This window comes from Lepidochelys kempii, chromosome 8 (genome assembly GCF_965140265.1).
Source record: "Lepidochelys kempii isolate rLepKem1 chromosome 8, rLepKem1.hap2, whole genome shotgun sequence".
Lineage (NCBI taxonomy): Eukaryota > Metazoa > Chordata > Testudines > Cheloniidae > Lepidochelys > Lepidochelys kempii.
Window position 1 is genome coordinate 63,435,647 of NC_133263.1, and position 13,437 is coordinate 63,449,083.

Genomic DNA, 13,437 nt, shown 5'->3' on the forward strand with positions numbered 1-13,437 from the left:
CTGCACTATTTCTAATGTGGGGTTGTGGCTATGTTCCCCAGCCACCCCTTAACTTATAACTCTGTTTCCTTCTGAAAAAATATAAGCACTGGGGACTAAATCCTGCAGGATTTATTGTCAAGAAAAGTACAATTGCACTCAATAAGCAGTATTTCAATGTATGTGTATCAAAACTACAGCTATACTGTGGGGGAAATGTTCACTATTTCCCCACATCTGTAATGTAATATAAATAGAGCCATTGAATTCAGTGAGGTTGAACAGTGGTGTCTTGGGATAGACTCTTCCCTTGTGTTCCAAAGTACCTCTGATATCAGTCTCGGTTTTTTTAAAGGGTTGTGTACTTACTGTCCTCTAGAGGTATGAACCAGCAGGGTGATGAGCGTAGAAGTAGCTGGGCAGATACAGTTTAAAGCTAGCATAGCATATTTGAACTCCTCTTCACATACAACGTGATCTGTATAAAAGAAGACATAATGCAGGATCAGTGCTTTATAAATAGAAAGACTTTATTTGGGGCTGGACTGTCATTTTACAATATGCCCCAAACAAGGGGCAAAATTGAGTTGCTGTGCTCCAGGAATAGCCTGAGAAGCAGACTGACACAGAGAGACACCCCCCATCCTATGGCTCTAGGGAGAAAGTAAACTTTGTCAGGCATAGCCCTTGTGCAGCACACGTCATGTACTTGGGGACAGCTAACCTGTCCTGCCACTTGTCTTGCTGAGGCTAAACTTTATTTTTAGTGTACTAGATCAAATAGAGCAAATGGAAGTATGTCTCCTTGAGCTGGGAATCACACCCGCAGCTTGAAGTGTAGACATGCCATAGTGGGCTGCTGTAGCTAACCTGCCTGGCAACATGTGTGAAATATTACCTCAAAACCGGTAGATGACATCTGGGTTAGAGGTAGATGTTTTCTACCAAACTTGTAGTGAATTGGACAAGGGTTTCCCAAGTTACAACAAACTAAAACCAGAGCTCAAAAATTCATACCGCATTTGACACTCTGGAGTGAAGAAAGAAAAGAAGCGAGGAGGGGATTACAAGTAATTTACTGGATTGACCTATATTCCAAGACTGCAAACACACATGCACGTACTTAATGTTAAATATGTGAGTTTTCCCATTTATTTTAGTTTAGATGACAGGTGCTTAAAGTTAGGATTTGTGGTTGAGTGCTTTCCAGAACTGGAGGTGCTGTGAAGAGAAAAGAATAAGGAGAGCACTCTTAGATGTCACTTTAACATTTCTACTTTAACACTGAGGGTCTAAGAAAGGATAAGTACTGTAGGCTATTGTGACTTAATTAAGCTCTTTGTAGACTTAGAAGTTTGAAGAGTTTTTGAAAGATAAATACACAAGTGAGGTTTTCAAAGCTCTCTCCAATATAGCACACTATGGTAAAAGAAAAAAATCTGAGTTATTGTCCTCCTTCTTGGTCAGGAGCCATTGAAGTGCTATATCTGAAAACCTTGGAAGTGAAGAGAGAGAAGAATATGTTTTCACATATGAACTGCATGTTAGTTGTGGAATAGTTCTGCTGTTTTCCTTGCGGTATATCTCAGACACAACATCACAAGTTACAAAATTATTTCCTGATAGAAAGCTGAAACCAAAATATCTCTAGTACATATAAGATACTGTAAAATGGTGAAAACTCTCAACTCAGTTACTTAGACACTGTCAACTTGACTCTTCTGAAACTGATAAATTTAAAATTATTACTGTTTCTGGTAGCATAGCTTTTAAATAATGTGTCCTGATTTTAAAAACTTTAAAAATGAGTAATTTTCCATTCCCCTTTTGACATATATAAGCAAAGGAGACATTGATTAACAAAGGGCAGATTCTGCAGACATTTGGGCACATGGTTGCCTTTATGCATGTGAATAATCCATTGAGCTCAATGAGAGGACTCATATGTGGAAAGGTAAGCATGTGCCTATGTTTTTGCAGAAATCAGCATGGCTGACTATGCAAGGAAAGAGTGAAACTGACAATACACAAAGTGCTGTCAAATGTAGGAAGAAACTGAAAGAAATTAAAATATTTTTCCCAATAACTTCTTCCAGTCATAGAAATCCTATGTGCTACTTGTAGAGGATAGTAGATATAAAGCTTTCAGAAAGAAATGAGATTTTGTTTTTTCAAGTTGATCCTGTGCTTTTAATGAACCTGAAAAAACTCTACCATTTGGATTCGAAACTAAAGATTTTGCTAAGAGCATGCAGGGCAAGACATGGTCTACAGTTCAGATAGGATATACTGAAGTCCATAAAAATGATTCAGTAACATGACAGAGGGTTATGGAAAGGAATATTGACTTCCTGACACTGAGCAAGTGAATATTAGCTCCTGCATTTTCAGACTTGTATAGGACTTCCACAACTTGTATAGGACTTACACAACTTCCACTGACCTAAATGCTTTGCCAAGCTTCCTATTTATGAAGATGCTATTCCACTGCATCAAACATTTTTTAAAATAAAAAAACAAGAAAAAAAAAACTATAGAAATACAATGTCAAATAATTTCAGACTCTGTGCTTTGAAGCGTGCATGGGGGCAAATGAGCATTGTGATCTGATGTATAAAAGGAAATGAGGATTAGTGGAATACAAATATGAAGTAAATAGTATTCAATCTCAAAGTAGTGCTATATTCTTTAGCATATGTTATGGGGTGGATAAAAAGAGAGAGCTGTCAGTTTTTTGATAGTGTTGTTTGAGAAAATTGAACAAAACAGACCGTTGTGAAATAATATCTTCAATCATTCTTGTTCTGAAGTTTTATGTAGGGAATATTCTCCTGTGGTTAAAGTAGGGGATGGGGAGTCATGACTCTCTAGAATATTCACAGCTCTGCCACTGACTAACAGTGACCTTGGATAAGCCACTTAAGCTTTCTGTGCCTCTATGCATTGGTAAAATAGGGATGATAATCACCTACCTATTTCATAAGAGTGTTTTTGAAGTTTCACAAATTCTTATTTATAAAGTAATTTGATAACATCAGATGAAAGATTATACAGAAGCATAATTAGCACCATTGTTCTCATTGTTCATAATTTCTCATTGCCAAACTACATAATAAAACCTCACTACTCCATTCCTCATCAACTTGATAAAAGAAACTAAAATGTTATGTAAAAACATGCACTTGCACAGAGCAACACTAAACTTTGGACTCCTGAATCTAGATTCTGAATCTAATATAATCAGACATAAAGCAAAGCCTGAGTCTAAAACAATCCCACATGTAGTTCAGTGGAAATGCTCAGGATTTACACCAGTAGTATGTGTTTTAAAGAGTCTAATGTGGACCTTTTTGCCATTTGCAGTTCATTTATGGAAATGATGCATAGCATGGTGGGGCAGGGTGGACTAGGTCTGGAGGCCTCACTGCCTTGCCTCACCCTGCCCTAGAACAGAGCAAGGAGAAGTCCTCCAGGCAGCCTAGAGTGGCTACAGAGGCGCAGCCAATCAGAGGGGCTGCTGGAGCAACCACTAAAGGGCCAGATAAAAGGCAAGGAGCAGAGCCTTCGGTTGCTGTGTGGAGCTTGATGAGGGAGGACTGGGTGCCTGGCTGGCTAGATGAGCAGCAGAACCATTGAAAGGTCAGTGCGGGCAGGCAGAGCATGGGGGACTGACCACAGAACATGGCCAGACCAGATGAGGGTACCGAGAAGGGCCCTGCTGGTGTGGTTGCAGATTGAGCCCGGGAGGGCTGCTAAAGAGGATGCCAGCTGAGGGTACCGAGATTGGCCCCAGATGGGTGGTTGAAAAAGGGAGTGCCTCTGGGAACAAACCTAAGAGCTACGGCCCCATAGCAGGGCCGTGATAAGAACCCAGAAAGGTTGGACAGTGCATGCAGCTCTGCCGGAGGGCTGAGTTGTTGAAGACCCACCGAGAGAACCATTGGCTGGGAGGTGCTCGAGAGAGGTGGGTGCCACCATGATGTAAGATCAAAACAACAAAAGCAGGCTCACAACCAGCCAACAGAAAGGGGCAGCCCGCAAGAGGTGTAAGCTCCCCCTGGAAAATGCAGGCATATCTGCCAGAGAAAGGGGGCACTTGTGAGAGGTGGGTACCAACCTCATTATAAAGATGGTTACACTAAACTACTTTCACCTGTTGTGGAGAAATGTGGGAGGAGTTGTGGGAAGATTTAAAGTTTGTATGAAAAATCTGCTGTCTTTAGTAGGAATGGCAGCATTATTTAGACTACCTTCCTTGTGCTCCTCCCTGTCCTCTCTCAGTTGAATTGGTGCTTCTTACATTCCTCTCTTCAGCTCCCCCTTTTTTGTGCTAAACAATCTGTTTTATATCATCAAAATAACTCTGTTGAATTATGCAAATGCTATTTTCTGTAGCTGTTTGGAACATGAGGATATGGACTATAATTTCAAGCTTGTCTTGGTATTGCACACCGATAGGGGAAAACTGGGTTTAATAATCCATTCACTTTATTAGAGGGACAGACTATTTTTCTCTATGCTTCTGGGCTAGATTATACCTGGCCCATGATGTGACTGTGCTGTGGAGGGGAAGGAAGGAAGGACTCTCCTCCTTTGTGAGGCCTGTGCTAAGGGGTTAGGCAGAATTGCAGGCTCTGTACTCTGGGAAGCACAGGTACTGCAGCCTCCCAGAGTGGGCAGGGAGAAGGAAAGGCCCTGGCACTCCTCACCCTCAGGCAGTGGAGCTGCCTGGCCATGTGAGTTAGGGAGGAATAGCCTGGATGAGGAGCTGAGCCCAACTCTGAACTTTCATCCCACAGGAAATCCTGATAGTTCAACTATTGTTTTCATCCTGAATTGTGATGGCAGATAGACATATATGAAGAATTCATTGAATGAAACATTCAAAAAAGTTTTAAAAATTGAAACCTCTCATTTTGAGCCATTTCAACATAAAACTGCATTTCCCTATGGCAACACCTGGTTTCCTGGAAGTTGTAGTTCACATTCCTGATGCTTCCATTTTTCTCTATGGGCCAGGATCCCTAGCTGAACTACTACTGCCATGATGCATCGACAGGTATGCCCCTGACACTTGGTCAGAGTAAAGACTGCATTGTTATGGGGGATGTAGTCCAGCTAAGCAGCCTGGCCCATAGGGAATGGGCATCAAGCATCCAGACTGTAATTCCCATGAGGCAATGTGTCACCACAGAAAAATACAGTTTAATGTTGAACTCACTCAAAACAAAACATTTTATGTTGGTCCAACAAACTAAAATATTTCCATTCAGTCAAACCAACCTGAAATGAAATCTCTTCTTTTGGCTTTCCTGGCAGAAAATGTAAACATTTTGACAAAAAAAGAATTTTCCATTCTGCAAAATAATTTGATGTTTCAGAATTTTTCATTCCACATCAGACCAAAAATGAGACCATCTGAATCTTTTTTTGAGAGACCCACTCCAGTGGTTAGGGCACTCACTTGCAAAATGGGAGATCCAGCTGTGTTTTGCCTGATTCTGAGCAGGGACTTGAGCCTGGTCCCCCAACATCCCAGGGTGAGTGCCAGGCTACGTAGTCTGTCGCCCAATATTTAATTATTTATACAAGCCGGAAGAGCTCCAAAAGGTGAGTCTGAGAAAGGGCTCCCACATCCCAGGTAAGTTCCCCACCACTAGCTTATTGGCTATTTTGGGCTCTCTCTCTAACTTTGATCATAAATTTTATCCTGGACTAGATAAAACTTTTTGACAAATGACCATTTCCCAAATTGGACAAAAATGTCCCGACAAACTCTGGTGACAACCTGTTGCTGTGAGTTATACCAACTCTAATGTTCTTGAAAGAGAACATGCACTCAAAACACGACTATGGGGTTCTAGTGTCAGGTGTAGGGGAATAATGTCCTAGATCTAGCACCACTTCTGAGGAAACTTTTTTGTAAGTTTTGTAAGTGAACGTGACCCATATTGGACCTGCAGTGAAAAAGTGAAAAATTGCCTATCTGCTACAGAGCTTCTGCTGCTCATTTTTATCTTATATTTGATAGATTAATCATCACATGCACTATCAATCACTATCATCACATGCATTATCAATTTCAGTGAGCTTGGACTATATTCCTTCCCAATAAGCCACTGCAGCTTTAACGTAAGACTTGGCCAATCCAAGGTAATTCAACATGGCATTTTGTATAGAGAGTGATAAAATGCTTCATTAGGCTATATCTAAGATAACTGGAATGGTGATGACACATTTCTGAATAGGTAAAGGAGATTCATGTACTACTAAAAAGTGGATGCAAGATAAACACAAAAGCAGAAATGTTCAATTTACTGCACCCCTGAGCCACAGATATTGATGCTTTTCTGTCATGGATACATCTCACTTTCTTTTCAGATTTGAACTTAAATGAAGGATCAGTTGGGTGCATTAAAGGTAGTGGCCTGATATATCACAGTCTATGTCTGAGGGAGAAAAATAAATGGATTTTCTAGTTTATTATTGCTGTAGGAGGGGAAGAGGTTCACTTGGGAAATTAACAAACAGTATTTCAGGAAAGGATACAAAAAGGGTCAAGAGCAATGAAATAGAAAACCTTTCAGTAGCTGCATCTACATATTTTGCCTGCCCATGGATGTTAATAACTCTAATGTTACACGTGTAGCTGTTAGATTCATTGTAAGTATTGGGCTCTGATCCTACAAATTCATATGCCTGGGCAGACCCTTATACTGGACAGGTCTTCTTTGAAGTGTCACAGCCAAAATATGGAGAAGTATTCTACTTCTTTTACCATCAATAATTAATCATCTAAGCAATAATGGAGAGTGAGTTTTCAGTATTTTTGGAGTTAGCAAAGCAGTTGAAGCAATAACTAATCCTCGGTTTGAAGTATTTTATATAGTACTTTGTTTTCTTTTCTAAAGGTCAGAAACTGATTTACGTAACTTATGTATTCTGTGCTCATACGTAAAATTGTTACTGAAGATTTCTGGCACAGCAAAAATGCATAATATTGGTTCAGGAAACTTCCAAAAGAAAGGAGTCATCGTTTAAAGGAAGAAATATGGTACAATACCAGGCCAGATCAAATTTGAAAGAAGGTTTTTGCAATGAGGTAATATTGGAACTGTTCTGTATCAAGGTTAGAAAAGTGTGTAGGAAAAAAAGTTGAATATATTCAGATGGATATTTTTTTCTGAGGAAGTTCTCTAGAACTGCCTATGGCTCTCCCCACATCTCTCAGAGCTAAGCAGGGTTGGTCTGGGTTAGAGGCCACTAAGGTATATGGAGTTGTCATTGGAATGAGACATAAGGCCAAGGTCTGACCGTTTGTTCTAAATAATGATCCCATGGTGGTGGGTGGTGATGTCAGGCTGGTGACCTGGCCACATTCAAAGTAATATAATAATTATGTTGTGATTACACTATTGAGCTTAAATTCTCCTTGTAAAATGACACTGTATTTTGTATTTCTAAACTTTTGTGCAATGTGGCTATGTGGAATTAGAGTTGCTGTGTTTCACACAAGAGATGAGCATGTGTTGTCAATGGATAAAGTGATCCCTGTGCATAATTCATAAATGTTCCTGAGATAAAAGGCACTGCATAAATTTAAAATCATATAGCATTGCTTTCTGTATGGTAAATATTAGAGATAGGCTTAAGTGGTTCAGAAACGATTGTCTCCTTCTGCCCCATGTAGGGCCTACAAAAAATAACTTATTGCATGTCAGTCTGAATTCAGACACTGGCAGAACAACAGGCAGTTGGGTTCTGAGATAATTGTATGGTCCAAATGATCAGTTTGGGGTTTAGCCTAAATAGGAGTTGTGGAGTCTCTGAAGTGTATCTGTTCAGAAAGCTCACCCTTTTGGGTCATGAGTCATAAGTTGCTATGTACACAGCTCATATAGAAAAATAGAAGTACCCTAGAGGAAATACCATCAGAAACAAGGTACACAATTGAAGTCACAATTAAAAAAAAAAGAATAGATGATAATCCCATTATTTTCTTGTCATCGTGAGTAATCCTTATTACCCGTGTTATAGTCTCATAGTTATAGCTTAATCTTACATTTTTATAGTCTTGGAGTGTTGTTTATGACTTTCCCTTCTTTCCAGTATAGAGCAAAATTCAGGACCATTTTTTTTAAACAGAACTTTAACTAGTGCCCTTAAATTGTTTTTATTGTTTTTTTTTTCTGCATCTAGAGTTCTGTATTTGATGCAATTTGCTTTTTCATCAGATTTCTAGAATGATGAAATCGAATAATTTTCTCCAATAGCGCTTTTGTGCATTTTTCATAAAACAGTAGTCTTTTCAGATCTCAAAATACTAATATTTTCTTAAAGGAAATTGAACTTTCATGTCACCAGGAGAGGGAAGGGGGAGCTTTATCTTTGCTTTAGAAAAATGAAATATTTGCACACAAAGTTTTGCAACATAGGCAAATGTTTTTCCTGCACCATAAGGGAACTGTCAACATGATAAAGGTGTCTATATATATAGCTAGAGAAGCAGTTTACAATGCGCATATATATTTATATATTCCTCTGTTTGTTCTATATATATATATATATATACACACACACACACACACACTCTTAAGGAAACTGGTATTTCCTTAAAGCAATTAAATGGGACAAAATTCACATGAAGTTGGGTAAGATGCATTCATCAGAGTGAAAGTTGTGAAGACTATAGGAAGTACATATATGAATTGGAAAAAATAGCATTTTTCTGTCTGTCACTCGGAACAAGAGCAGTACCCTAGTTTTCTCATGGTGTTTTTATTAATGCTTCAGGTTAATAGTAGGACACTATAGGCAGCATATTAATATGCACCTGGATGCATTTTACGTTTAATGTGGGTCCAAGATATTGTTCTAAATAGGTCACTTACAGTCCTTTCCTTGTCTTCATGCCATTACATCCTTTTGAATAGATATCACTTATTTTATCAACGATCTAACTGAGAAACATGAAGCATCTCCCTGCCATTGTCAGTCTACCACTTCAATTTTTCACCTAGATAGGCTTCCATTTACATGGTGGAATCTGGAGGATCTTGTCAATCCTCTCTCCCTTCATTTTTAAATAAATATGAATTTATGAGCTCCCACGTCTCATCTACAATGTTTCTGGCCAAAGAAGCTCCAACAGGACTCTCTTCCGGGGCCATTAATGGCATTTCTCAGTTTGCCCAAAGAGACTTTTTTAGAAATGTGAGGTTCAACATCATCTGAAAGATAAGATGTTCTATCAGTACAGAACACTAAATTATGCCACATTAGGTTTTGTTCTCACTGTCAATTTTGATAGAATTTTTCCATTTTCTGAATGGAAAATTCAAAATGAATTTTTTTTAGAATCATTTCAGAAGAAAACAAATTCCTTCATTTCAACATTTTGAAACAATTTAATTTCAGCATATTATTTTCAAAGTAAATGAAATTACACTTCTATTTAGAAAAATCCCATGGGAATATCCAATTGTTTTGCAGTCTAAAAACTTTCTGGGAAACTTTTTTCCAACCAGCCCTTTTTATAAGTACATCTCTAGAAGGTGTTATAAATGTTTAGGAGCCATGGCTCTAGGGAATCTTACAATAGACTAACCATTTATTAAAAACATCTTTTAATCATTTATTACTTTTTTATGAAATATTTATGAATAGAGCCTTAATAAAGTGTAACCAATATTCTTCTGTTATGTTTCTGAGCCTGAGGCTTTGTTTCACGTGTTTTCTTGACACATGGAGAGCGTATAGACCAACGCTCCTAACAGCTTCAGTGTTACCAGTCCAGTATGTGACATTGAGCCCAGGGCTACATCTCCATACATGGCAGCGAGGGGTATATTTCTGTTTGGGATGACTTTGGGTAGGAGCAAGGTGTACAATGTTGTACAATGTTTACAGACAAAACAACCTTCCAGAGAATACGGACAGACTTTTTTTAAAAAAAAAATCACTGAAATTTGAAGCTTACCTGCAAACTTGATGTGGAATTTATTTTCGGGTTTTAATATTTGAACATATAACGGACATTTTGGAGCAAAGTCTTTAACTGCCCAGGCTCTTAAAATGGTTTGATGATCCTAGAATAAAATAGGAAATACAATGTGATGACAACGGAATTCAAGTAATCCTTTTGTTAAATCAAACGTAAAAATGCCCTCCTAGCTGCTGACCAATCTGATGACTACGTTTCAGAAAGGTCACTTTAAAATCATAACACACTGGCTGATTGTATACATTTATATATTTTGTAGTTCTATACTGTATGGGGTCATGTACACTGCCAGGTTGCCATTTAGATTTGTACGAAATCTAATCTATGTAATCATTTATATGGCCCCCATCATTGTAGCATCTGGAAAAAAGCCATTAATGGAGATGACAGCACAGGAAAAATAAATAGATCACTATAAACATGGATTTTTTTAAAAAAAGTCCACATTTATGCTAAATGCTAATGGTCCTTTATAATATAAGTAAAAGTCCATGCTCATCTGTTTCCTTATACAGAGCTGAGCCTCTGCCTGTGGACTGAAGTTTTGAAGGGCATGGGAGAGGACATGCTGTCTCCATTCCAAGTTCCCCCTCCCCCCTTAACTAAGCCCTATAGAAGCTATTCTATGTTGCTTGTGCAGAGTGGGAAGGGAAGCAGGAAGCAGTCTTACTCCACCATATTCTCCTTCCTCTTGCACCTGCAAAGCAAGATAGTCTGCGGTCACTTACACAATTTCTCCCTTGCAACCACAAATTGTTGACTAGCTACTTGTACTTGAGTAATATTGTTCTTTGTTGTTTTATATCTGTGACCTTCACTTTTCTTACTCCATCATATTTAGCTCAAAGGAGAAGTCTATACAAATAAATGCCATTGTAAGGAACATGATGATACTAATGATTAAAAAAAGTTATTTAATATGAAGCCCTAAATTTTAAATACATCCAGAGATCCTAGTAGCACTTGATGGTAAGTTTGCATTTTTGATTTAACCTGGAAATATGTAGATTATTCTTTTCACAGCACACTCAAGCTTAATGTTGCTTCTTACAATTTAGGAAAATATTTCCAAAGGTAAAAATCCCCAATTACCCAGGAAATAATGACATTCTATTTCTTATTGGGGGGTCTGTTTCCAGTAATCTCTGAAAAATTTTCAAATTTAACTCATTTTTATCAAAGATGTACGTATTGAAACACAGTTTCCTGTCAGTTCCACATCACAGAAAGCTAAGAAATGTGTGTGTGTGTGGAAGAAGAGGGTTGGGGTTATGGTTTGGTTTGTGTGAAACAACCCTGTTTTAGCAACACAGTTAAGTTAAATGATTTTCACATGCTAACTGAATGATCAAGCATATCATAATACTCCTGTTTGTGAAATCATAGCATTTTATTGAGTCCCAGCATTTGAATGAGATTAAAAGATATGGAGTTAACCCTTTAAATCCCAAGGTTTTTGAGCCACAACAGACCTAATTTGTCACGTTTTTGAGAAACTATATAAATGTGCAGATATAATGGTAGAGTTTAATTATAGACCAATACCAGTATATTTCCAAGACATCTATTGTATTTTCCATACTTTAAGAATGAGGTGCTTTCAGCAAGAACTCTTTCATTATTAAACATCATGAAATAAGTATATAGATTAATATATTCAATTTCATGAAATATTGTTAAATTCAATTTAGCCTTAGAGGAACATATCAATTTTCATTTATTTCAGAAAAAATAATAACTGAGAGCAGAGAACAGGAACCAATTCTGTGGCCATGCCTAGTCAAGAGAGAATGAAAAGAATGATTCATTACGTTTGCAACATCATCAGTAAGATAAGCTTCCAGACTAGATCATAAGGGAAAATCTCTGCCTGAAATAGTGTGTAATTGATATCTTCAGACCACTCCACTATAATGTCAATTGAGGCCGTACCACATATTCTTTCTGTGAAGTACTAGAATGACATAACAGATATTTTCAGGGAGGTAAAGCAGATTTGTTCAAAAATTGTGTTTGTGTTGCGTTAACTCTCAGTAAGATGTAAGGAAGACTGAGCTTCAAGAAACTGCATGTGGAATTCCCTTTAAATGTCTAGCTTTAATGTGGTCACGGAAGTTCCACCTCAGCACTATGCACTAAGCACTATGCTGTAAGCATTCCTTTTAGTTTGCAAAGACATCTAGCAGGCTCAGTTAATTCCTTTACCTATAGTAGGTGACTTTCCATGCCATCTGCGTTCTTACTGTTTTGTCTCATTAATGAAATGATGCTCTAACCCACTGCCATGGTCACAGAAGGCCCTGAAAACAGCAAAATAGATGCTTGGACATGAAAATACTATTTCATACCCCAGCATGCGTGAGAGGTTTGGAGGTAGAGATTGGCCAGGGCTGGAAAGTTCATGTAGCTGCAGATCCCCTACCTAATAATTGTAGAGGGATAGAACAACAGTTGCAAGGGATAATGCAGCCTTCAGTCATTGCCTCTTTGATAGGAGGATTTCTTTTTCCACACCTCTTGCATGGCAATATACACACAGCTTGTTTACTTAGGTTGTGTGTAGGGATGAGGCTTTGCCTAAATGAATTTTAAACTGCTACTGATACAGTAGACGCAAATTATTTTCCTTGCCCATGTTTAATATAATTAAATAAATGATGTAGATTAGATTTATTACAAATAGTATTCCAGTTCTAATGCGTCAGTGTTACTCTCATGAGTTAGGTAAAATTTCCCATGATAGATGGAAAGTATACCAGCCAATGTTAACTTTTGTTATACGCAGTAATCATATATATATTTCTTCCAAAGATTATTCCAAATATTTTCTTTGCATTTTTTTTTTATTTCCTTTGTTTTAATATTATTTCCTCCCAGTAGCTTAAAGCTGTCAGGAGCTATAGTGAGCGGAGTATTTTTGTAGAGAACAAGAATTTTTTTTATTAAAGACAGACATTTTAAATAAAAACCACATTGTCCTAAATGTAAAACACTGATAGATTATTCATATAAAGAAAAGAGGCAAACCTTTAGAAATTAAAATCCATTTCAATTTTAACCTTTGCAGAACATATGTTGCCACACTTGTTATACCACTACATGCTGTAGCTCCTTTTTTAATATTCTCTTTGTGATCCTGACAGTACAGAGGTTCACCTTGAAAAATATTTATAAACTTTACTTGTGCAATACATTCAAGTATTCATTACAAGATCACCTCTGTGCAAATGCATTATTCACTCAACCTGCTCTCATGGCACTCACTGTCGCATTGCTCTTGTTACCCACATGATTTGTGTCATTCAGATTGTTACCAGTGTGGGGAAACATCCAAATGCAACTTGGGCAGAGTCTAAAGCGGGCTAAGCTGGAGTAACATATGCCCCAAGAATGTTTACATCCCAAGAAGCCTGCTTTAACTAACACATCTTTAAACCTTCTTGTTATTGCCTTTT

The 13,437-nt window shown here is 37.8% G+C and overlaps 1 protein-coding gene and 1 long non-coding RNA gene across 2 annotated transcripts in view; one reads left to right on the forward strand and one right to left on the reverse strand.

Annotated features, from left to right (window-relative positions):
• The window catches only part of KCNT2 (potassium sodium-activated channel subfamily T member 2), a 286,523-nt gene that overhangs the window by 102,562 nt on the left and 170,524 nt on the right, over positions 1-13,437 (reverse strand). The window contains exons 14-15 of the mRNA XM_073358218.1: positions 9,959-10,067; positions 349-457 (exon numbers count right to left, since the gene is read on the reverse strand). Coding sequence (XP_073214319.1) covers positions 349-457; positions 9,959-10,067 — 218 coding nt within the window. The remainder of the gene's footprint in view (positions 1-348; positions 458-9,958; positions 10,068-13,437) is intronic.
• Positions 1-13,437, forward strand: part of LOC140916561 (uncharacterized) — a 202,387-nt gene that overhangs the window by 20,648 nt on the left and 168,302 nt on the right. The window lies entirely within an intron of this gene.